General features: G+C 44.9%; 1 protein-coding gene across 6 annotated transcripts in view; it reads right to left on the reverse strand.

The window, feature by feature from the left end:
- Nucleotides 1–274: 274 nt before the first annotated feature.
- Nucleotides 275–25,807, reverse strand: part of sidt2 (SID1 transmembrane family, member 2) — a 29,504-nt gene continuing 3,971 nt past the window's right edge. Inside the window, exons 2-27 of one of the 6 annotated variants that reach the window (XM_020507801.2) lie at nt 25,451–25,575; nt 20,967–21,131; nt 20,576–20,621; nt 20,024–20,125; nt 17,885–17,968; nt 17,344–17,509; nt 17,026–17,119; nt 16,859–16,917; nt 16,602–16,613; nt 16,059–16,106; nt 15,573–15,647; nt 15,303–15,365; nt 14,775–14,893; nt 13,647–13,720; nt 13,356–13,422; nt 13,084–13,157; nt 12,853–12,976; nt 11,376–11,493; nt 10,963–11,099; nt 5,886–5,994; nt 5,567–5,643; nt 4,931–4,977; nt 4,198–4,303; nt 3,121–3,231; nt 2,654–2,767; nt 275–966 (exon numbers count right to left, since the gene is read on the reverse strand). In XM_020507801.2, coding sequence (XP_020363390.2) covers nt 904–966; nt 2,654–2,767; nt 3,121–3,231; nt 4,198–4,303; nt 4,931–4,977; nt 5,567–5,643; nt 5,886–5,994; nt 10,963–11,099; nt 11,376–11,493; nt 12,853–12,976; nt 13,084–13,157; nt 13,356–13,422; nt 13,647–13,720; nt 14,775–14,893; nt 15,303–15,365; nt 15,573–15,647; nt 16,059–16,106; nt 16,602–16,613; nt 16,859–16,917; nt 17,026–17,119; nt 17,344–17,509; nt 17,885–17,968; nt 20,024–20,125; nt 20,576–20,621; nt 20,967–21,131; nt 25,451–25,575 — 2,379 coding nt within the window. In that variant the 3' untranslated portion in view covers nt 275–903. Of the gene's footprint in view, nt 967–2,653; nt 2,768–3,120; nt 3,232–4,197; nt 4,304–4,930; nt 4,978–5,566; nt 5,644–5,885; nt 5,995–10,962; nt 11,100–11,375; nt 11,494–12,852; nt 12,977–13,083; nt 13,158–13,355; nt 13,423–13,646; nt 13,721–14,774; nt 14,894–15,302; nt 15,366–15,572; nt 15,648–16,058; nt 16,107–16,601; nt 16,614–16,858; nt 16,918–16,996; nt 17,120–17,343; nt 17,510–17,884; nt 17,969–20,023; nt 20,126–20,575; nt 20,622–20,966; nt 21,132–25,450; nt 25,576–25,807 lie in introns of all 6 variants that reach the window. The other 5 variants (XM_031795976.1, XM_031795978.1, XM_031795980.1 and 2 more) reach the window with 5 other exon arrangements.

Genomic DNA, 25,807 nt, shown 5'->3' on the forward strand with positions numbered 1-25,807 from the left:
TTCTTTTTCATGCAACAACTTTTCAATATTTCATTTGTCTGCATTACAAAGTAATTACCAGGGTTGTATTCATTGGGACACCCAATGGAAAGTGCAACGAAAATGTGAATTTCTTGGACAAGTTCAGTTAGTCTTTCCCTGATTGTCAATTCTCTTCCATTTGGTGCCTAATGAACACAACCCATGTTTGGATTTCCTTTTCATCCTGCTTGTCAGTAACTTAAAATACAAAAACCTAGAGACAGATTATACTAATGAATACTAAGATTACACCTTTATCATTGTGAACAAACTTTATTCAGTAACTGTTCCATCACATAGTCCCAAGTTTTCTTATCCTACAGTGCAAAATATATTTTCCTCACCAGCTAAGGACGTAGTTAATAATTACAATACAATCAATGATCTCTCAGGGACAGATCCAGCCGGCGTACAGTATCAGACTGAGCCATAGAAATAAATACAGACCACATGATTAGAACATTAAAGGCCACCGACAGACTGGACATGAGGTGTGTTCTCACTCCCACACAGGCACACAGACTATACATGTTTAAATGCATTGATGGAGTTGCAAGTCAGTAATGATGCAATATAAAATAAATTACATTCGTACGGTTAACATTATCCGCAATAAGAAAACACGATGACCACAGTAATATCGGATGGCAGGAAGGAGAAATGTCAGCATGTCTTGGTGAACCAGACTCATTGATTGGCACGCCACGTGTTCATACAGATTCCAACTTGGGGGAGGGCGCACCAACCTTCCCCAACTCTTTGATTGGCTGAGAGATGCCCAGCCCGCCTGCAGTCAGGGAGACAAAGCCATTGGGTGTGTCAGTTGCCACCGTGTCACTATTGGCCAGCGAGAAACGTTAAGGCGGAGCCAGAGTTGCTTTCTCAGAAGACGAAAATCTTGTCTCTCTGGACGTTGTTCAAGTCATCGTCCATGGTGAGGAGAACCTGGCAGAGAAAGCAGAGGAGTCAGTCACTATCTGGGTATGTTTGGGTCAGGAATGGGAGGTCTTCATCAATGCTCAGCAATAACCATGTCCATGGTGTGAAATCCGTGTGTTCCCCTCCATTTTATAATACAGTCATGGCAAAAAGTTTTGAGAATGACACATTAATTATCACAAAGTCTGCTGCCTCAGTGTCTTTAGATGTTTTTGTCAGATGTTACTATGGAATACTGAAGTATAATTACAAGAATTTCATAAGTGTCAAAGGCTTTTATTGACAATTACATGAAGTTGGTGCAAAGAGTCTATATTTGCAGTGTTGACCCTTCTTTTTCAAGAATATGCTGTCAATCAACTTCTGGGCCACATCCTGACTGATGGCAGCCCATTCTTGCATAATTAATGCTTGGAGTTTGTCAGAATTTGTGGGTTTTTGTTTGTCCACCCACCTCTTGAGGATTGACCACAAGTTCTCAATGGGATTAAGGTCTGGGGAGTTTCCTAGCCATGGACCCAAAATATCGATGTTTTGTTTCCCTAGCCACTTAGTTATCATTTTGCCTTATGGCAAGGTACTCCATCATGCTGGAAAAGGCATTGTTTGTCACCAAACTGTTCCTGGATGGTTGGGAGAAGTTGCTCTCGGAGGGTTCCATTCTTTATTCATGGCCGTGTTCTTAGGCAAAATTGTGAGTGAGCCCACTCCCTTGGCTGAGAAGCAACCCCACACATGAATGGTCTCAGGATGCTTTGTTGGCATGACACAGGACTGAGGGTAGCGCTCACCTTGTCTTCTCCGATGCCCCAAACAATCGGAAAGGGGATTCATCAGAGAAAATGACTTTAACCCAGTCCTCAGCAGTCCAATCCCTGTACCTTTTGCAGCATATCAGTCTGTCCCGATGTTTTTCCTGGAGAGAAGTTGCTGCAACTTCTTGACACCAGGCCATCCTCCAAAAGTCTTCGCCTCACTGTGCGTGTAGATGCACTCACACCTGCCTGCTGCCATTCCTGATCAAGCTCTGTACTAGTGGTGCCCCGATCCCGCAGCTGAATCAACTTTAGGAGACGGTCCTGGCGCTTGCTAGACTTTCTTGAGCGCCCTGAAGCCTTCTTCACAATAATTGAACCGCTTTCCTTGAAGTTCTTGATGAGCCGATAAATAGTTGATCAGCAATATCCTTGCCTGTGAATCCCTTTTTGTGCAAAGCAATGATGATGGCACGTGTTTCCTTGCAGGTAACCATGGTTGACAGAGGAAGAACAATGATTCCAAGCAGCACCCTCCTTTTGAAGCTTCCAGTCTGTTATTTGAACTCAATCAGCATGACAGAGTGATCTCCAGCCTTGTCCTCATCAACACTCACACCTGTGTTAACCAGAGAATCACTGACATGATGTCAGCTGGTCCTTTTGTGGCAGGGCTGAAAGGCAGTGGAAATGTTTTTTGGGGATTCAGTTCATTTGCATGGCAAAGAGGGTCTTTGCAATTAATTGCAATTCATCTGATCACTCTTCATAACATTCTGGAGTATATGCAAATTGCCATCATACAAACTGATGCAGCAGACTTTGTGAACATTCATATTTGTGTCATTCTCAAAACCTTTGGCCACGACTGTACTATGAAATGAGTGTCGCATGGCCCTCCCCAGAGGCGTGCACGCACACACCAAACACACACTCACCAGGAAGGAACCAAACATGGCAATGGAAGACAGGAAGTGCCAGATGTCGTGGTCGTCAAAGAAGGAGAGCACGATGCAATCACGGTTGTGTTCCCGGGACTCGGCGGGGGTTTTCTATGGCGGGAGAGAGGGGACAAAGCCGTCAGTGCCACAGTGAAAGGTGAATGTTGGGGTTATGTGACCATGACATGTGATGTGTAAACGTGTGATGTTTTCAAGTGTGGTACTACAGATACCATGACAGGGCTTCCCAAACCTCTCCTCAGGGACCCCCAGAACACTCACAATTGTGTTGTACACCTGAACTAGCATACCTGATTCAACTTACCTACACATGCAAATGTTTGATTAATCAGGTGTGCTAGCTCTGGAAGCGTTTGAATACATGGAATGGCTGGGGGCCCCCAAAGAGGGGTGTGTAAGGCTGACGTGTGGTGGAAGCCACTGATCTGTAAGGCTGTGCTGACCTGCCAGGTACTGAGGCCCTGGAAGAAGAAGAAGAGAGCGAAGCCCCACACCACGGCTGTGAAGAGGATACACACCATTGCCATGCACTGGATCCTCTCACCACTACGGAGCTACACATACATTCACAGAAACACAACATCATCTGTGATTGTACACCCGGAACATGTTCTACGTTGTTTCATGTGTCCGATGTGCACTTTCCATATACACACAATACTGCTAGAATATGGCAACAGGTCCAACAAAGCACATTTAAGTAGAATGTTTGAATTTAGAATGTCTGTTGCTAAGAACCAGAGTCATTGATGATTTAAAAGTCATTCTTTCATTCCCATGGTGAGTCTAAAACCATACAAATACATTGACATTTTATCACAATTGAATAGAGCATGTTTCGAACTGAGAATGTTTGGTTGTTAGGTGCCAATGTTGATTTGGAACTCAGTTTGTGGCAACAACCTCAAGACTAGAAGTGTGACTTGCTTTCGAAAGATTGATCCTTTTCTCAATAATGAGCGACTACATCCAGCGATTTGTCCAGGCTGTACCATGGATGGAATCATGGACCGCACAGCAGGAGGTGGGCAGCCTGGGTCTGTGGGAATACGAGCAGTACTGGACTAAACCAGCTCAGCCACAAGGCCATGCTCGTTGAGCACAGCCAGCACCTGCCTGCGCAGGAGCAGAGCCGTCTGGTCGACTTGTACAGGGAGGTGAGGCGCTGTCTTCTCTTTTACAGAGTGACAGTGAGAGAGACCCTGAATATCATACACCATGAGAGGACTAAGGCGTTGGCATGGTGAGGAGTGACGAGCAGTGGCTCTTTGATGATGAGGAGATGGAGGAAACTGGAAGCTATTCTAAGGGTGTTAGGAGCTGCAAAGATGAACTTATTGTCTGCCTCCGAATCACACTGACAGATCTTTATTTTGTAGTAGCAGAAGTTAGTAAAGATTTATTATTTAAAAAAATGTTACCCTTATCCTACAATGTCTTAAAACAATTCCATATGCTAGCTTAGACCCCATATGCTAGCTTAGACCCCCCCCCCCCCCCCCACACACACACACACACACCTTCATGATGATGTAGAAGGCAAAGTAGAGTAGCAGGTTGCAGATGGCGATGGCCAGCAGGTAAGAGGCAAAGTCATTGGGTGTCTTTAGTAGCCCATAGGCAGCCCTGGACAGACCGAACACAACAACAGAATGTATGTCAGTGATGAGTTGTCGACTCTACTCAAGTCACCACCCATGGTTGTGGGTGTGTAATGACTGTTCTACAGAGCAAATGGATACCTTGCCTCATCAGGCTGAGTGAGTCGCAATAAATCACATTGACAGAAAGGGACATACATGAATCACTTAAAATAGGTGTGAAAGACCTTTGATAAAGAACACGGCATGATGAGGTCAAACAATGTACAGATCTGCCATCTTAATTTGACCCCGTATCTCACAGCAGGAAAATAAAAATCATTCAGCAAACGGAAATGTGAATTATTACGTTGATTATAATTCATGGACATCTTTGTAGGGATTGATAAATTTTTTGCTCGGGCAAATCAAGTCTGGCATTTTAAATCAGAAATCGGGACAGAAGCCTTTTTAAACCCTAATACACTCGAATTAGCATTTCATGCTGCGCAGGAAAATTATCTGCGACAACAGAGTGATCAAATGAAGATACCAGATCTGTACTTTGCGAACCTGACCGAAAAAAGAAATAAAAATGTGTCACATATATGAACACTGCAGTAAAGGCAGTCCAGTCGGAATAAGATAGTGAGTGAATGAAGGAAATACTCACAGAGACCAGTTCACTATGTTTCCCATCACCAGCAGAACCATTCGGTCCTAACACAGTGTGAGAGAGAGAGAAATGTTTACTTGTGGATTCGTGAATCTTTTGTAACATTAGTCTCCATACAGTGTGTGTATGTACAGTATACCAATGACTGTATATATATGAATGGGACAAAGCCATTGATCAAGCGACACCATTCATTCCTATGTGAAGACTCAATAGTGTATTGAAGCCAAATTAAGTCGGTTAATATGGCGTCTCATGGAGACATAAGATACGCAGTTTGAGCTACTCCAGGAAGTGACGTTGCAGCCTAGCCCAGTGCTGCTGCCCCCCCCCCCCCTCTCATTGAGTAACTCAAGTTGAAGGCCAACCGGGCTACTGAAGGCTGCAATTAGAAACTAAATGAAACTTCTTCTGTGTGGGATTGAAAAATAAATTGGTTCAAGGACAGACTGCACATCTGGTTTGTTAGAAACAATTATTGGTAGATTGGAAAAATGGCAATCATCGTGGTCATTCACTATAATGGGGAGTTCTGGTTTTATGCAAACAATGCCTGCAGTATCGCAGTCGACCTTGAACTTCCGTGTCTTTAATGAGAGGGGGCAGTAGTCCCCCCCCCTGACGTATACTCACAATATACATGGGGCCACTGCACTGGCGGATACAGTCGGTGTAGATCACATACACAATCCTGCGCAGGATGCCAGAATCTGAAACACAAACAAATAGAATAGACGGACACCTGTCCATAGCCCTGTAACTTTCCTAGCCCCTACTCCTAGGTTCCTGTCTTCAGGCTCATTTTTCCTAGCCACTGTGCTTCTGCCTCTGCATTGCTTGCTCTGTGGTTTTGGGCTGGGTAAAGTAAGGAAAGCACTTGGTGACAATTGCTCATGTAAAAAAGGGCTTTTAAAAATAACAAATAGATACATGCGATTGATTGACTCCTTACCCAGTCTCCAGCGACCCATGTAGTAGAGCTGGGTGCTGAGCAGCATGGTGGCCAGGATGTGGAGGACAGAGAAGACGATCCAGAACACCATGTTGCCCTTCCCGAACACCTGGACACAACACACACAGGTAGACACACCTCCATCATCAGGATACGTCAGGAATTTGACACTTGCTGAATGATGATTCTATAGGTTCTGTATGTCAGAGTCTACAGTTCAAATCAAAGTTTATTTGTCACGTGTGCCGAATACAACAGGTGTAGTAGACCTTACAGTGAAATGCCGAATACAACAGGTGTAGTAGACCTTACAGTGAAATGCCGAATACAACAGGTGTAGTAGACCTTACAGTGAAATGCCGAATACAACAGGTGTAGTAGACCTTACAGTGAAATGCCGAATACAACAGGTGTAGTAGACCTTACAGTGAAATGCCGAATACAACAGGTGTAGTAGACCTTACAGTGAAATGCCGAATACAACAGGTGTAGTAGACCTTACAGTGAAATGCCGAATACAACAGGTGTAGTAGACCTTACAGTGAAATGCCGAATACAACAGGTGTAGTAGACCTTACAGTGAAATGCCGAATACAACAGGTGTAGTAGACCTTACAGTGAAATGCCGAATACAACAGGTGTAGTAGACCTTACAGTGAAATGCCGAATACAACAGGTGTAGTAGACCTTACAGTGAAATGCCGAATACAACAGGTGTAGTAGACCTTACAGTGAAATGCCGAATACAACAGGTGTAGTAGACCTTACAGTGAAATGCCGAATACAACAGGTGTAGTAGACCTTACAGTGAAATGCCGAATACAACAGGTGTAGTAGACCTTACAGTGAAATGCCGAATACAACAGGTGTAGTAGACCTTACAGTGAAATGCCGAATACAACAGGTGTAGTAGACCTTACAGTGAAATGCCGAATACAACAGGTGTAGTAGACCTTACAGTGAAATGCCGAATACAACAGGTGTAGTAGACCTTACAGTGAAATGCCGAATACAACAGGTGTAGTAGACCTTACAGTGAAATGCCGAATACAACAGGTGTAGTAGACCTTACAGTGAAATGCCGAATACAACAGGTGTAGTAGACCTTACAGTGAAATGCCGAATACAACAGGTGTAGTAGACCTTACAGTGAAATGCCGAATACAACAGGTGTAGTAGACCTTACAGTGAAATGCCGAATACAACAGGTGTAGTAGACCTTACAGTGAAATGCCGAATACAACAGGTGTAGTAGACCTTACAGTGAAATGCCGAATACAACAGGTGTAGTAGACCTTACAGTGAAATGCTTACTTACAGGCTCTGACCAACAGTGCAATTTTTAAGTTAAAAAAAAGGTATTAGGTGAACAATAGATAAGTAAAGAAATAAAAAACAGTGAAAAACAACAGTAGAGAGGCTATATACAGTAGAGGGGCTATATACAGTAGAGGGGCTATATACAGTAGAGGGGCTATATACAGTAGAGGGGCTATATACAGTAGAGGGGCTATATACAGTAGAGGGGCTATATACAGTAGAGGGGCTATATACAGTAGAGGGGCTATATACAGTAGAGGGGCTATATACAGTAGAGGGGCTATATACAGTAGCGAGGCTATATACAGTAGAGGGGCTATATACAGTAGAGAGGCTATATACAGTAGGGAGGCTATATACACTAGAGAGGCTATATACAGTAGAGAGGCTATATACAGTAGGGAGGCTATATACAGTAGAGAGGCTATATACAGTAGAGGGGCTATATACAGTAGAGGGGCTATATACAGTAGAGGGGCTATATACAGTAGAGGGGCTATATACAGTAGAGGGGCTATATACAGTAGAGGGGCTATATACAGTAGAGGGGCTATATACAGTAGAGGGGCTATATACAGTAGAGGGGCTATATACAGTAGCGAGGCTATATAGAGTAGCGAGGCTATATACAGTAGCGGGGCTATATACAGTAGAGGGGCTATATACAGTAGAGGGGCTATATACAGTAGAGGGGCTATATACAGTAGAGGGGCTATATTACAGTAGAGAGGCTATATACAGTAGAGAGGCTATATACAGTAGAGGGGCTATATACAGTAGAGGGGCTATATACAGTAGAGGGGCTATATACAGTAGAGGGGCTATATACAGTAGCGAGGCTATATACAGTAGAGGGGCTATATACAGTAGAGGGGCTATATACAGTAGGGAGGCTATATACAGTAGAGGGGCTATATACAGTAGAGAGGCTATATACAGTAGAGGGGCTATATACAGTAGAGGGGCTATATACAGTAGGGAGGCTATATACAGTAGAGGGGCTATATACAGTAGAGAGGCTATATACAGTAGGGAGGCTATATACAGTAGAGGGGCTATATACAGTAGAGGGGCTATATACAGTAGAGGGGCTATATACAGTAGCGGGGCTATATACAGTAGCGGGGCTACATACAGTAGAGGGGCTACATACAGTAGAGGGGCTATATACAGTAGAGGGGCTATATACAGTAGAGGGGCTATATACAGTAGCGGGGCTATATACAGTAGAGGGGCTATATACAGTAGAGGGGCTATATACAGTAGAGGGGCTATATACAGTAGAGGGGCTATATACAGTAGAGGGGCTATATACAGTAGAGGGGCTATATACAGTAGAGGGGCTATATACAGTAGAGAGGCTATATACAGTAGAGGGGCTATATACAGTAGAGGGGCTATATACAGTAGAGGGGCTATATACAGTAGAGGGGCTATATACAGTAGAGGGGCTATATACAGTAGAGGGGCTATATACAGTAGAGGGGCTATATACAGTAGAGGGGCTATATACAGTAGGGAGGCTATATACAGTAGAGAGGCTATATACAGTAGAGGGGCTATATACAGTAGGGAGGCTATATACAGTAGAGGGGCTATATACAGTAGAGGGGCTATATACAGTAGAGGGGCTATATACAGTAGAGGGGCTATATACAGTAGAGGGGCTACATACAGTAGAGGGGCTACATACAGTAGAGGGGCTACATACAGTAGAGGGGCTATATACAGTAGCGGGGCTATATACAGTAGCGGGGCTATATACAGTAGCGGGGCTATATACAGTAGAGGGGCTATATACAGTAGAGGGGCTATATACAGTAGAGGGGCTATATACAGTAGAGGGGCTATATACAGTAGAGAGGCTATATACAGTAGAGGGGCTATATACAGTAGCGGGGCTATATACAGTAGCGGGGCTATATACAGTAGAGGGGCTATATACAGTAGAGGGGCTATATACAGTAGAGGGGCTATATACAGTAGAGGGGCTATATACAGTAGAGGGGCTATATACAGTAGAGGGGCTATATACAGTAGAGGGGCTATATACAGTAGAGGGGCTATATACAGTAGAGGGGCTATATACAGTAGAGAGGCTATATACAGTAGAGGGGCTATATACAGTAGAGGGGCTATATACAGTAGAGGGGCTATATACAGTAGCGAGGCTATATACAGTAGAGGGGCTATATACAGTAGAGAGGCTATATACAGTAGGGAGGCTATATACAGTAGAGAGGCTATATACAGTAGAGAGGCTATATACAGTAGAGAGGCTATATACAGTAGAGAGGCTATATACAGTAGAGGGGCTATATACAGTAGAGGGGCTATATACAGTAGAGGGGCTATATACAGTAGAGGGGCTATATACAGTAGAGGGGCTATATACAGTAGAGAGGCTATATACAGTAGGGAGGCTATATACAGTAGAGAGGCTATATACAGTAGAGAGGCTATATACAGTAGAGGGGCTATATACAGTAGAGGGGCTATATACAGTAGGGAGGCTATATACAGTAGAGGGGCTATATACAGTAGAGGGGCTATATACAGTAGAGAGGCTATATACAGTAGAGGGGCTATATACAGTAGAGAGGCTATATACAGTAGCGAGGCTATATACAGTAGAGAGGCTATATACAGTAGAGGGGCTATATACAGTAGAGGGGCTATATACAGTAGAGAGGCTATATACAGTAGAGGGGCTATATACAGTAGAGGGGCTATATACAGTAGAGGGGCTATATACAGTAGAGGGGCTATATACAGTAGAGGGGCTATATACAGTAGAGGGGCTATATACAGTAGAGGGGCTATATACAATAGAGGGGCTATATACAGTAGAGGGGCTATATACAGTAGAGGGGCTATATACAGTAGCGAGGCTATATACAGTAGAGGGGCTACATACAGTAGAGGGGCTATATACAGTAGAGGGGCTATATACAGTAGAGGGGCTATATACAGTAGAGGGGCTATATACAGTAGAGGGGCTATATACAGTAGAGAAGCTATATACAGTAGAGAGGCTATATACAGTAGCGAGGCTATATACAGTAGCGAGGCTATATACAGTAGCGAGGCTATATACAGTAGAGGGGCTATATACAGTAGAGGGGCTATATACAGTAGAGAGGCTATATACAGTAGAGAGGCTATATACAGTAGCGAGGCTATATACAGTAGAGAGGCTATATACAGTAGCGAGGCTATATACAGTAGAGGGGCTATATACAGTAGAGGGGCTATATACAGTAGAGGGGCTATATACAGTAGAGAGGCTATATACAGTAGCGAGGCTATATACAGTAGCGAGGCTATATACAGTAGAGGGGCTATATACAGTAGCGGGGCTATATACAGTAGCGAGGCTATATACAGTAGCGAGGCTATATACAGTAGAGGGGCTATATACAGTAGCGAGGCTATATACAGTATCGAGGCTATATACAGTAGCGAGGCTATATACAGGCACCAGTTAGTCGGGCTGATTGAGGCAGTATGTACATGCAGGTATGGTTAAAGTGCCTATGCATATATGATAAACAGAGAGTAGCAGTAGTGTAAAAGAGGGGTTGGCGGGTGGTGGAAGGCGGGACACAATGCAGATATCCCAGGTAGCCAATGTGCGGGGGGGGCACCGGTTAGTCGGGCTAATTGAGGTAGTATGTACATGAATGTATAGTTGGGTGTTTGTAGTGTTTTGTCTGTCAGTCTGCCTGTCTGTGTGTCCGCGCCCCTAGTCACTCACCACTCCTAGCACAGAGAAGAAGATGACAGCAGCCAGACAGGCGTAGGCAGTGTAAGCGCTGGCATTGATATCTGGGTGTCTCTTCTGGTACAGCTTTAACACGCACAGCCCAGCGATCATATACATGAAGGAGGTGTCTGACCGACAGGGAGACAGAGGAGGAAAGGGAGACATTAATGACGTTTCCTACAGTACAGAATACCTTCCAGTACAGAATACCTTCCAGTACAGTTACTGTGAAGTAGCCCGAGTCCCAGATCTGTTTGTGTTGTCTTGGAGTCACAGCAATGTAGTTGGGCAAGACAGAATGAACCGATCTGGGACTTCGGCTGATTGAGAAAGCCATCTATTAGGGATTTGTGTTACAGCATCTTCCGGATCTCCCAATAATCCAACCGTAACATTAGTCTCACCGAACTGGAAGTTGGTGTAGTTGGGGCAGACGTGGTAGCAGGCACTCAGCAGCCCCTCCATCATCAGAGCTGTGCCCATGGCGTAGAACAGCCCAAAGTGCTTAGGGATGCCACACTCCTGCATACAGGGAGGGAGGGAGAGACAAGAGGCTCAGAATTACAGTATATCATTGTCACTAGCTGGCTTTCCATCCAATTGGCGACAGATTTTCATGCAAACATTCTAAAATCAGCATAAAAACAAACAAACAAACAAACAATATGCACATTTTGCCACCAGACATCTGTTTCCATCAAAGGGACTTGTGGATAAAAAAAAAGGCTGTGTGATGTTGTAGAGAAAAAGAGAAACATATGACCATCCAATGTTCATTTCTCTAGAGGTTATTTAAGTAGCGGTGTTTCACAGTGGTGTATGACCTGGCGAAGATCCAACGCAGATGGAAACGGTGTCGTTATTGTGCGTCTGATTAAATCACCCTGGGAGTACATACGCGTTTAAATTCCAATGTACAGAATAAAAAATACAAGTTCAAATGGGTTTCCATCACATTTTCAACTCAACTGATGGTTTTGTCACTAAAAATGTTGTGTTATAGAGGGAATGTGCCCATTATGGTCTTGGCACGAGCGCTCCAGCCAACAGCTTGCAGATACAGTGCGGGTAAAATCGACATGAGATTTTATGGACAAAAGAGCGAGAATTTTTACTTGTCAAATGGCAGCCAAGCATCGATCGTCATGTCACCAGAATAAGACATATATTGGAAAGGAGCCTCAAGCTAAATCACCGTTCACTTTCACCACCCGGTGAAATTCACAACTTCTTTCATCTGTAGCCTAATAAACCCCATGCTTTCCCTAATCACAACATATCACTGCATGACTCGATATGATGATTAGCAACATTTGCGCATAAAAGGCTTTTCCACCGCAATTTCTCACATAATTAATTTAACCTACACAAAACCCACCTTGTCTAGCGTATTTAGTTCAGTCGCCATTTGGAAAGTTTACTGACAAATTTGCAAATTTTACTGACAAGTTTCCATCAGGCATGTCGTCAAATGTTCTATGTGACACGTACTTGACGCACATAAAAAGTTGGAAACCTGGTTACTGATATGGAACGTTCCATAGTGTGTAGGAAATCTCCTCTGGACAAAACCATCCTGTCAACACCATGGGTGGTGATATGAATTCCATACATGGAAATATCAGCGTGTTCATATCATGTTCTAATTGTTGATCACACTGCTATAATACCCTACCTGTATAGAGGTTTGGGTTGCCACCCCTGGAACACATACTGTCCCTAGAAGCAGCAGTTCGATCCCCCAGTTTCACCACTCTCACACTCTGTACTGTACCCCCGTCAGATTTCTACCTGTCACATACTCTAATCTACAGCTGTCAATAAAAAATTACAAATACCCCCCAAAATATACAAGAGCATCATCTCAGTTTGATCTCTCACCAGTGCGTTGAGGTCGTTGCGGTCCAGCGCTCTGCTGTGGATGACGTCTCTCTGCAGCACGATGAGCAGGAAGAGGAGACCCAGCATCACGTAACCAAGGTTACTCAGTATGTTGTTGAAGGCACTGCACACCAGAGGGTAGAGAATGGATGTCATGAATGATACAAGTCATACATTACACGTACAGCCATATGCCTTCTTCCCTTATGACACACACGCACACACACACACCTCAGATTCCCCAGGGGGTGTGCACACAGGAAGTTGTAGTAGCAGATGTCCTGATTTCCTGTCACGTTGACAACCTGGAGGTGACAGGGACATGTCAACATCAACACACTAGCCACCCACCCACCACGTGTGGATTCTACAGTCATATCTACTCACTCGAAGGCAATTCCTTTACAAATGCACACGTTATAATTCTGTAATAATGTAGCTATAACTCTGCAATAATGTGGTAAATCTGCAGTTGGAGTGTGAGTGAGGGCAGCATACAGTACCGTTTGATAAGTGATGACCAGCTGGATGACAGGGAGGGCGTAGAACACACCAATAGTGGCAATATTCCTGAGGAGAGCAACACTGACATTAACTGCCATGGCACTGACAGTTGTACAATTGCTAATCCCACTGATACAAAACAAAGCTACTCTCCTATCCAAAGAGGCAACTGATCACTAGCTAATTGTTATCATGCATTTGACTAGAGTACTGACAGACTGGAGGATGCCGTAGGGTCATAACCCCAGCATTGATGTACAGATTTTGAGCAAACTCTCCGCCCCACTCACCAGAAGTAGATCTGGTACTTTTTACTCAGAACCCTCTTGTCTTTGCGAGCGAGGTCCGACACACACAGGTACTTCTGCAAAAGGACAAGCGACCACATGAGTTTCATTGGGAGGGAAAAGGTAAACAAAAACAACAGAAGATGAGTATAATGTAGGAGAGGTAGAGGGGGAATGGAGGAGGGATGTAGGAGAGGTAGAGGGGGAATGGAGGAGGGATGTAGGAGAGGTAGAGGGGGAATGGAGGAGGGATGTAGGAGAGGTAGAGGGGGAATGGAGGAGGGATGTAGGAGAGGTAGAGGGGGAATGGAGGAGGGATGTAGGAGAGGTAGAGGGGGAATGGAGGAGGGATGTAGGAGCGGTAGAGGGGGAATGGAGGAGGGATGTAGGAGAGGTAGAGGGGGAATGGAGGAGGGATGAGGGATGTAGGAGAGGTAGAGGGGGAATGGAGGAGGGATGTAGGAGAGGTAGAGGGGGAATGGAGGAGGGATGAGGGATGTAGGAGAGGTAGAGGGGGAATGGAGGAGGGATGAGGAATGGAGGAGAGGTAGAGGGGGAATGGAGGAGGTATGAGGAATGTAGGAGAGGTAGAGGGGGAATGGAGGAGGGATGAGGAATGTAGGAGGTAGAGGGGGAATGGAGGAGGGATGAGGAATGTAGGAGAGGTAGAGGGGGAATGGAGGAGGGATGAGGGAGAGGTAGAGGGGGAATGGAGGAGGTATGAGGAATGTAGGAGAGGTAGAGGGGGAATGGAGGAGGGATGAGGCATGTAGGAGAGGTAGAGGGGGAATGGAGGAGGGATGAGGCATGTAGGAGAGGTAGAGGGGTAATGGAGGAGGGATGAGGCATGTAGGAGAGGTAGAGGGGGAATGGAGGAGGGATGAGGGATGTAGGAGAGGTAGAGGGGGAATGGAGGAGGGATGAGGCATGTAGGAGAGGTAGAGGGGGAATGGAGGAGGGATGAGGAATGTAGGAGAGGTAGAGGGGGAATGGAGGAGGGATGAGGAATGTAGGAGAGGTAGAGGGGGAATGGAGGAGGGATGAGGAATGTAGGAGAGGTAGAGGGGGAATGGAGGATGGATGAGGAATGTAGGAGAGGTAGAGGGGGAATGGAGGAGGGATGTGTCAGACCTTTGTGCGGACGATGTTCTTGTCCGAGTCGATGTCGGCCAACGTGTCATAGTCATCCTCCTCTATAGAGCTCAGAGACTCCTGTCGACTACGACCCGCTACGCTCTCCAACGAACGCTCTGAGAGACGGAGAGAGAGAGACAGAGAGAGGAAACAGTAAGTTTGTCAGTGACTCAGGGCTATATTTCTCAATTTGATAGTTTATTGGTGTTACGGCTCAAAAAAATGACTTGGGACGTATTCAATAGATGACACATGGTGATTTTGGCCAATGACGCATTCGTGATAATTACAAAATGTACAATTGAAATCATCCTCAACATTCCATCATTATCTCTGCATACAGTCCAACATGATCGTTGACCATATGTGATTGTTTTGGTTGAGGTCTCCATCTGTGGTCATCAGAGCATTAAATTACATCAAAAGGTATATAGATCTTGAACACATTCTGAAGTGATTGACATGGGGCTGATTTATACAGAGAAGGGATGCGATTGGCTGGCTGATTAAGGCAGTGAGGGTCACCAATGCGGACGGCTACGTGGTGGATGGCAGTTAGGAATGGTCTGCGTTTCAAAGTCTCCTGTCCTGATAAACAAACACAGATAAACCAATAAGAAACAAGAGCACTCCGCAGCCCTCCAATCAAGGGCCAGTTTGGTGGTGAAATGCTGTGCAACATAACATGAAGACAGATTTTGTGCCATGTTGACCCATTGTGTGTATTTGCACATCGGGGTGTGTACAGTATGTGTGTGTGTGTATACATCTGTATTTAGTCATCCTCCTCCATACCCATGTATCCATAGTTGGCATCTGATGCTATGCTGTCTGTGATGGCCTCTGAGCTCAAAGTGCTGGCGTTGTCCACTGTAGAAACAACAGCAGAGAGAAACAGCATTAAAAGCGTGCTTGAAGTGGTGTAAGTATTCACTAAGGCTGTGTCCCAATGATCCTTCCTTCCTCCCAAAGTGTGCGCTTGCTCACTTCCCTTCACGGATTTGAAAGGAAATGACTGATAAAAGAAATATGGTGAAAAGTGCAGCTAGTCCGTGACTCCCCCAGTCCAATGCTTTTAGATTGGTGGGAAGTAGTGAAGGAGTGCACATTCACGAGGAGACTCATGTGAAACAAAGCAATGAGACACACAACAGACCTAGAACAGTGAAAGCCTGGTCATCCTCCGTTAGCTACATTGATTGACAACATTTCACTCAAAACGTTTCAAATATCGTCACACTTGTAAAGTAAATGAGCACACACACACACACACTCACTCACCAAAGGAGCCGTATTCATAGGGGGAGACTGGATTCACACCTGGCTTTCCTGTGGGAACAGGTAGAGATCATGTCACATAAACGCACACCAAACACATGGAGTTAGTAGTCTACACTCTACCACAGCATCTAGATGAATGGTTAGTCAGAGAGGACACACCATGCCCTGTGGGTTCAGAGGTTGAAAAGTGAGGCAAGGGTTAATGCAAGGGTGTCCTAAGGTGCGAGTCCAATGGGAGATGAAGAGTGACTATTGAAAACAGAAGTCCTTTTCAGTCAGACTCCCATTGGAACCAAACCACCGTAACCATCCTTTCATCCAAAGCATGACCATGGGCAAGTGTTTAGACATGCATGAGGATGATGATTCCTCATCCACCCAGATGATAAGCCGTCATCCCTCCACTGGATGACATCATACAGGTGATAATGACTGTGAGATGGGTGTAACCATTTTTCTAGCATGCAGGACGGGTAATGAGTAGTGTGAAACTGTGGGAGAGGCTCAGTCACAGGGAATATACCACTGCTCCAACATTCTTACCCAGTAGAGAGGCTGAGCCAAAGTTTAGCATGGGGAGAAAGAAAAATGGACCAATTCAAATATACAACTTAAAGAGAAATAGACCAGAAAATCCTTCATCTGATGGGGCAACTATTAAATGGTACGCATTCCTTCTACAACTCATTTTTCAATCTTAAAAACAGAGTTACAGAGATGGTTCTCTCCCCTCTTCCCTGTACACCCCTCTGACAAGGAAGTACAACGGAGTGTGCCGTTGTAGTGGGTTGCTGGGATACCTGTCTCCGCGGGCGACATGTCCGTTGGGTTCAGAAGCCCCTCCCTCCTCCTGTGCATCCTGACCAGAGAAAAAACCCAGAGAGAGACACTTGAGTTCCAAAGCCTCTATATGACCGTGTATGAAATGATGTACTTACTGTATACGACAGTGGGGCGATCGACAGACCTCTTGTTCTCCACACAGGCCACCAGGAAGGTGAGCAGGTAGAAGGAGAGGAAGATGCCCAGGCAGAATAGCATGCCCATCACGTACACATCCGCTGAGACAGAGAGAGGGGTATAGAGAGAGGGGGGGGGGACAGGGTAGAGCGTGGAAGGAGAGAGGGAGAGAGAGAGTGAGAGGAAGAGCAAATGAGAGAGATGTTAGAGAGAAACAGAGACTAATAGAAAGAGAGAGAGTCAGACAGTAACATTTCTCTCTGCTACATTGATGTACTGTTTGATGGAGCTGAAGTCCTTTGGCCTGCCTGGCTGAGTGACTCACAGCTGATAGCGGGCGAGACGACCACGTCCAGCGTTTTACTGCGGTTGCCGGCATCGATGAGCTCATCTGGACGGAGGGGGTAGAAGCGCAGGGGACCCCCACATGCCTCGTCCTCCGTCTTCACCACCACCACCACATAGAAACTGTTACTAGGGAAGTCCTTCCTCTGGGGGCCACGAGATAAGAAAAGGGGAGAGGGGGAACAAGAGAGAGAGAGCGAGAGAAAGAAAGCGAGAGAGAGCGAGAGAGAGAAGAGAAGAAATGGAAGAGAGAAAGAGAGCGAGAGAAAGAGAGAGAGCAAGAGAGAAAGAATAGCGAGAGAGGAGAGAAAAAGAGAGGAGAGAGAAAGAGAGAAAGAGAGAAAGAGAGAGAAAGAGAGAGAGAAAGAGAGAGGAAGAATAGCGAGAGAGGAGAGAAAAAGAGAGAGAGAAGAGAGAGAGAGAGAGAGTTGATGAAATGGTTTTCCATTGTGGCAAGTGAGCTGTAAAAATGTATTTATTGATCAATTACCTGATGTCTCCAGTGTGTGTGTGTATTTTACCTGGACAGTGATGGCAGCTGTCTTGGTCATGGTTTGATACATTCCAATGAAGGCCACGTTGTTATCCAAGTCATACACTGGGCACTGATGATAAGGTAGAACACAGAATTTAGCAATCAGAGAGGAACAAGTGTGTCTGTATGTGTGTGTGTGTCTGCCTGAGCGAAGAACAGGTAGGTGCAGCCAGGGCTAATGTGGTTGCCACGGCAACAGACCCCATCAAGTGTGTGGAATGCAGATTTCTATATTGGCCTACATTTCAGAGACCCCCCCCCCGTGTGAGCTGATAACACACCTGACAAAGCTTTACATTGCGTTTTAGTAACGCCTATCTTTCACAGCTTTAAACTGCTTTAGGGTAAAACCAGTGCATTTCACAAGTTCATTCACAGCTGTCTAGGGGTTGCTGGGTTGCTCAGAAAGAACTCAACACTGCCCTTGTGTGGTATATCGGAGGCTAGCCATTGGAGACAATAGGCTGAGGGACCACAGTCATGTCCGTATTCATTAGGGTACACCATAGCAAAACGTTTTGCAACAGAAAACTAAAACAAGTGTTTATTTTGCGTTTCTCAACAGTCCCTCCCTGTTTCAGTTCAGTTACTTCCGAGTTGTGGACTCGAGTCACACGATATAAAATAAAACAACTTGAAACTTGACTTGGAGCCTCAACACTCAGGACTCAACTTTGACTTGAGACTGATTACTTTAATTTATATGGCCAGGTTTTGTAATGTTTTGCCCATCACGCATTTTGTGGCACAGAGTCTACGTGGATTATTCCACACGCAGCCAAAGGCATTACCCGCAGCACCGACCATGCAAAAAAACCTGCAACAGATTGGCTAGTGAAATGCACACTCAGCACTCTGATTGGAACAGCAAACTGTCAATCAACACAGGTCGGGTGAGCGAGCAAGCAGATTGTTGATTTGCTGTACAAGCTATAGGATCGGGTGCAGCGTAAACCTTCAAATGTAGGAAGAGGATTGCCATAATACATATGCAGCTCCAAAAATAGTTTGGTTATCAAGAATATTAACTGTTAACTTTGCAAGCTCATCAGCAATGGGCTAACAATGACTAGCATAGGCCTACTGGTCTTTTGGTATGTAACAATTGCTTGAAATTGATCATTTACTCATGAAGCTTGCATTTGGAATTTGGAATCGTTTTGAACAGTCATCCAACTCAGAATTCCATCTCGGGATTCTAGAGCTCCGACTTTCAGACCTGAAGATCACTGATGTCATGATTTGACCTCGTATTTTTCCTGAGTTCCCAGTTGTCTTGAAAGCACCATTAGTCTCTGTCATTCTGGTTGTGTGTAATAGCAGTGCGTGCGCCTCAGTGCATATAGAAATAGGCTACGTGGGCTGCGCTCTAGGCTTTGGAGAACGTAGAATAAGGTAAAAGGATTGATCCATGGATGCATGGTGTTGAAATATCATTATGTCTGATTAAGAGGAATGTACCAATGGATGTGGAAATTGCCTTTAAATTGTAGAATCAGTTTATTGGATATAATTGCCAATTGGGTAATTGTATGGTCCTGGGGTCCGAGCTTATATTATTTATGCAGGTCTACCTGCTCCTGTTAAACAGATTCTATTTGGTTTCTCAAGGGGAGGCTGTACAGTCTTGCCCTCTACCCGTGTCTGTTCAGATTGTATCAGGCTTAACCTGAGGCTATTTCTTTTGGGCTATTGCAGGTGTATATTTGGTATGATATGGTGCTTTCACCATTGAATCACCAAGACCTGTAAATAAATCTACACTCTGAGCACGTCAACCTGCCTTGGCTTCTGCTGATGTCATGCCTTTACGACTGCCACAAGGTCCCTATTTTACAATGACATAAAAGGTATGTTCCAGACAACATAATGAAAAGGGCTGTCCTGGAGCCTCGATAAATAAATAAAAGATTTCTAGTTGAGAAAGTCATTGCATGTACAGATTTTTTATTTTTTTATTTACTTGAAAACTTCTGACTCGACACGCTCTTAGAATGCATGACTTGGACTTGACCCATTAGACTTTGGACTCGACTTGTGACTTAAGACTTGCTTGTGACTGGAATAATAGTGACTTGGTCCCACCTCCAGTGCCTAATGAACAGGTTTGGTCAAGTTAGTTTACCTGGATGTCCTGGATGGACATGACAGAGCACGGGAAGGTCATCTCGGAGTTGACCTTGACGATAACCGTGTCCACTCCGTCAGGGAACACATATTTGAAGTACTAAGAGAGAAAAATCGGGAGTTATAATTATTAAAAAAGGATCACATATTTATCAGAACAAGTCATAATTCAGATTATTATTATAATATATTTTTTTTATGTAATGCATACTTCCTAACAATACTATTCTACTATGTTGATAGATCTACAGTTTTGAAAGACAAATCTATAGAATACAAAATGCAAAACATGTGTACACGGAAAATGTGTGATGTAACAATATACATTTCCTTCCATCTCTGTCTCGACAGTTGTTACGCAACACCTCAACAAATCACGCACACACATCCCTTCTTTAATCTCAATCACCTTCTTGGCCCTGGCCTTTAGACTTAGACAACCCCCCCCACACACACACCTCTCATGGCCACAGTATAAGGGTTTTATGGGAAATATGCTGTGTGCGTATGTATCCACGTGTATTTGAGTGTGAGTGGCTATGTTTCTCACCTGGGGTTGTGATGGTGAAGCAGTGAAGCTGAACTTCTTGTCTGTACTGTAATGAAGACAATAAACACTCAACAATAACATTAGCCAGTCAGGTCACACATACTGTACAGCACGCCATCTCTACTCTATGAGTGATGCTGTTGTGTCTTGGCTTGCTGTAGAAATAGGCCGTCACGATCGTGTGTAGGCAAGAAGGCAGTGTTTAATGCAAATTAGACCAGCTCTGCACAGTAGCATAATAGTGATATAAACTATGATGACTCAGAGTATTGACTATGTACTGTTGTGGGAGGCTGTGTAAGGCATGTAGTTCTACAACCAGATATCAGGTATCATGCATCCGCTCGGCTAGCTAGCAGGAAGGTAATGATCCCGGATGAAGATGACTCACTGGAGGGTGAAGCTGTCCACGCGGCTGATCCTCAGCTGGTAGTGGGTGCCCAAGCTGGACAGGGTGGACACGTCCACAAAGAAGTACTGGGTCTCGGTGAGGGAGCGGGTGGGGGGCTGGCACAGCGTTCGGCCCACATGGGCATAGGGGTACTTCCTCTGATACCTGTAGCAGGGATGGGGGCAAAGAGATAGCACTTCTCCACTCATTTCTATTCATCCAGGAAGTCCCATTGAGGCCAGAAGACCATTTTCTATATACACTGCTCAAAAAAATAAAGGGAACACTAAAATAACACATCCTAGATCTGAATGAATGAAATATTCTTATTAAATACTTTTTTCTTTACATAGTGCTGACAACAGAATCACACAAAAAATGATCAAATTTATCAACCCATGGAGGTCTTAAATTAAAGTGGAAAACCACACTACAGGCTGATCCAACTTTGATGTAATGTCCTTAAAACAAGTCAAAATGAGGCTCAGTAGTGTGTGTGGCCTCCACGTGCATGTATGACCTCCCTACAATGCCTACAATGCCTACAATGCCTGGGCATGCTCCTGATGAGGTGGCGGATGGTCTCCTGAGGGATCTCCTCCCAGACCTGGACTAAAAGCATCCGCCAACTCCTCGACAGTCTGTGGTGCAACGTGGTGGATGGGAGCGAGACATGATGTCCCAGATGTGCGGGCCAGTCCATAGCATCAATGCCTTCCTCTTGCAGGAACTGCTGACACACTCCAGCCACATGAGGTCTAGCATATGCAGGGCCAACCGCACCAGCATATGGTCTCACAAGGGGTCTGAGAATCTCATCTCGGTACCTAATGGCAGTCAGGCTACCTCACACCATGACAATGCCACCCCACCCCACACCATGACTGACCCACCGCCAAACCGGTCATGCTGGAGGATATTGCAGGCAGCAGAACATTCTCCACGGCGTCTCCAGACTGTCACGTCTGTCACATGTGCTCAGTGTGAACCTGCTTTCATCTGTGAAGAGCACAGGGCTACAGTGGCGAATTTGCCAATCTTGGTGTTCTCTGGCAAATGCCAAACGTCCTGCACGGTGTTGGGCTGTAAGCACAACCCCCACCTGCGGACGTCGGGCCCTCATACCACCCTCATGGAGTCTGTTTCTGACCGTTTGAGCAGACACATGCACATTTGTGGCCTGCTGGAGGTCATTTTGCAGGGCTCTGGTAGTGCTCCTCCTGCTCCTCCTTGCACAAAGGCGGAGGTAGCGGTCCTGCTGCTGGGTTGTTGCCCTCCTCCACTTCTCCTGGTAGCTGGCATGTCTCCTGGTAGCGCCTCCATGCTCTGGAGACTACGCTGACAGACACAGCTCGCATTGATGTTCCATCCTGGATGAGCTGCACTACCTGAGCTACTTGTGTGGGTTGTAGACTCCGTCTCATGCTACCACTAGAGTGAAAGCACCGCCAGCATTCAAAAGTGACCAAAACATCAGCCAGGAAGCATAGGAACTGAGAAGTGGTCTGTGGTCACCACCTGCAGAACCACTCCTTTATTGGGGGTGTCTTGCTAATTGCCTATAATTTCCACCTGTTGTCTATTCCATTTGCACAACAGCATGTGAAATTTGTTGTCAATCAGGACAGTTTGATTTCACAGAAGTGTGATTGACTTGGAGTTACATTGTGTTGTTTAAGTGTTCCCTTTATTTTTTTGAGCAGTGTATATATATATATATATATATATATATATATATATATATATATATATATATATATATATATATATATATATATATAAAAAATGTTTTTGTCATACTTTCCCCCCCTTTTTTCATGGTACCCAATTGGTAGTTACAGTCTTGTTTCATCGCTGCAACTCCCGTAAGGACTCGGGGGAGGCAAATGTCGAGAGCTGTGCGTCCTCCGAAACATGAACCTGCCAAGACGCACTGCTTCTTGACACACTGCTCACTTAACCCGGAAGTCAGCCGCACCAATGTGTCGGAGGAAACACTGTACAGCTGGCAACCGAAGTCAGCGTGCGCCCGGCCCGCCACAAGGAGTCGCTAGAGTGCAACGGGACAAGGATACCCCCGGCCGGCCAAACCCTCCCCTAACCCGGACGGCGCTGGGTCAATTGCGCGCCGCCTCATGGGTATCCCGGTTGCGGCCGGCTGCGACACAGCGTGGGATCGAACGTGGTTCTGTAGTGACGCCACTAGCACTGTGATGCAGAGCCTTAGACCGCTGCGGCACCAGGGAGGCCCCAGATGACCTCTTTAAGGGAGACCTGGCCAAGAGGGTAGCTCAATATACAAATCATGATAACAGACTTGAGCTCATAGAACATAAAAAGGCCTGTATTAGACTAGGTCACATCCAAAATTACACCCTAATCCCTATGCAGTACCATAATTGCACTACATTTGAGCAGGGTACATGGGGAAAATAGGATGCCAATTCATATTACACAGCCTACGCTATTTTAAGGTTGAACTTAACCATGACCATTGCAGACAGCTCATAGCAGTGCCTATGGTGGGAAAATTATGATACGAACAGGATGATAAGAACAAACCCTGCTGTGAAAGGAACTGAGAATTGGCCTGTCAAATTGTGTCAACAAAAAACTGTGTGTAAATGAAAGAAAAAAGCTGGAACTTCCCAAAATCCAACAACCTAGCAAGTACTGTAATTATGGCTAGTGTCTGGGGAAATGAAGCCTATGCTTTATGTGGAAGTGAAAGTTCAATGTTCAACGATGACTCGCTCTCAACTAGATGGCTTTACCACATGACACGGTTGTTCTGATATTGCGCAAGTCCATGGGATTCTGTTAAGCCATGAAAGACAGGCTACTATAGCGTTTCCCAAATTCAGGCCTCGGGACGTTTTGGTTTTTACCCTAACACTACACAGCTAATTCAAATGAGCAAAGCTTGCTGATGAGTTGGTTATTGGAATCAGCTGTGTAGTGTTAGGGAAAAAAACAAAACGTGCAACCCTTCGAGTCCCGAGGACGGAGTTCGGGAGACCCTGGGCTACAGTATAATAAAAAAACAAGCAGGCTCTGCATGCAGGCTAAACACTTAGACCTATATCATATAATAATTAGGGGGTGCTTATATAGTCCTGTTTCACTATATGTACAGGTGTGAAATGGAAATGTGTTTTTTTGAATATGCCACTCCCCCTGAGACACCCTCGGAGAGTGGGGTCACAGCCAGGGATCAGCCATTATTGACAGCAACCCTGGAGCAATTCGAGTTAATTGCCTCGCTCAAGGGCAGAATGACAGATTTGACTTTGTCGGCTCGGGGATTCAAACAATAACCTTTCGGTTACTGGCCCAACCCTCCTAACCGCCAGATACAGAGGGTTTGCGGTTTTCTTTTTCTTTGTATGTCTTCTTGCCCTGCCACCACTCCCATCTCTCTGTAATGTTTATAATACAGTGAGCTCAAAGTATTGGGACAGTGACATTTTGTTTTTGTTTAGGCTCTGTACTTCAGCACTTTGAAATGATACAATGACTATGAGCTTAAAGTGCAGACGGTCAGATTTAATTTGAGGGTAATTCCATCCATATCGGATAAACCGTTCAGACATTACGTCACTTTTTGTACATAGTTCCTCCATTTTAGGGGACCAACGTATTGGGACAAATTTACTTATGTGTATTAAAGTAGTGAAAAGTTTAGTATTTGGTCCCATATTCCTAGCACACAATGATGACATCAAACTTGTGACTCACAGGCTACTTTAAAAGTCTTAAGTCAATTTGTCCCAAAAACTTGTGGTCCCCTAAAATGGGGGGAGAGGGGGGGGACTATGAACAAAAAGTAATGACATTTCTAAACGGTTCACCTGATATGGATAAAAAATACCCTCAAAATAAAGTCGACAGTCTGCACGTCATGTGTCGTTTCAAATCCAAAGTGCTGGAGAACAGAGCCAAAACAAACAATTAATGTGTCACTGTTCCAATACTTTTGGAGCTCATTGTATCTTCAACCCATGAATAAGTCAATATATCTAGCCTACATAATGAAGAGAGACACAGCAAAAATATACTCAAGGAGAAACAAAACCTCTACAACATCTAGGACTAGGCTACACGACTGTATGGCCTGTTGGTTTAGGTTGTTTTCTTTGACAGAACTGAATAATTGAATACCAAAGTATAACCACGTATCGTGCTTCCCTCCCACTCTAGTTGAAAATGCCCAGGTGCATCTCAAATAGATATTGACGTAATAAAATGGTTTGGTGATATAACACAGGGACAGAACCAGGATGTGCCAGGGCTGCAGCCAGTAGGGCACAACGTTGTGGAACATTGACGATAGAAATGTCTTGATTATAGCCGACTTGAGTCCTTATTCTACATGTCAGAGATGCATGTTTGTTTAAAATAACATAACGCTTCTGCCTGAACGTTCCACAACATTGTGCCCTGCTGAACGCACCTCAGGTGTGCCAGCAGGTTATGCTACTCACAGTCCACGCAGTATGAGGGGGACCTGGAAGGACAGCACAGCCTGCTTCTGTCTGACCACAAACAGGATGGGACTGCTCTCTGCCCCCTCCGACAGTACGTCCACAGTCACACGGACCCCCTCCGTCTGCCAGGGCAGGGAGAGCGAGAGGGTTAGAGAAACTCAATGTAAAACGACATACAGTACCAGTCAAAAGTTTGGACACACCTACTCATTCCAGGGTTTTTCTGTATTTGTAAAATTTTCCACATTGTAGAATAATAGTGAAGACATCCAAACTATGAAATAACACTTATGGAATCATGCAGTTACCAAAAATGAGTTAAACAAATCTAAATATATTTTATATTTGAGATTC

This window comes from Oncorhynchus kisutch, linkage group LG18 (assembly GCF_002021735.2).
Source record: "Oncorhynchus kisutch isolate 150728-3 linkage group LG18, Okis_V2, whole genome shotgun sequence".
Taxonomy (NCBI): domain Eukaryota; kingdom Metazoa; phylum Chordata; class Actinopteri; order Salmoniformes; family Salmonidae; genus Oncorhynchus; species Oncorhynchus kisutch.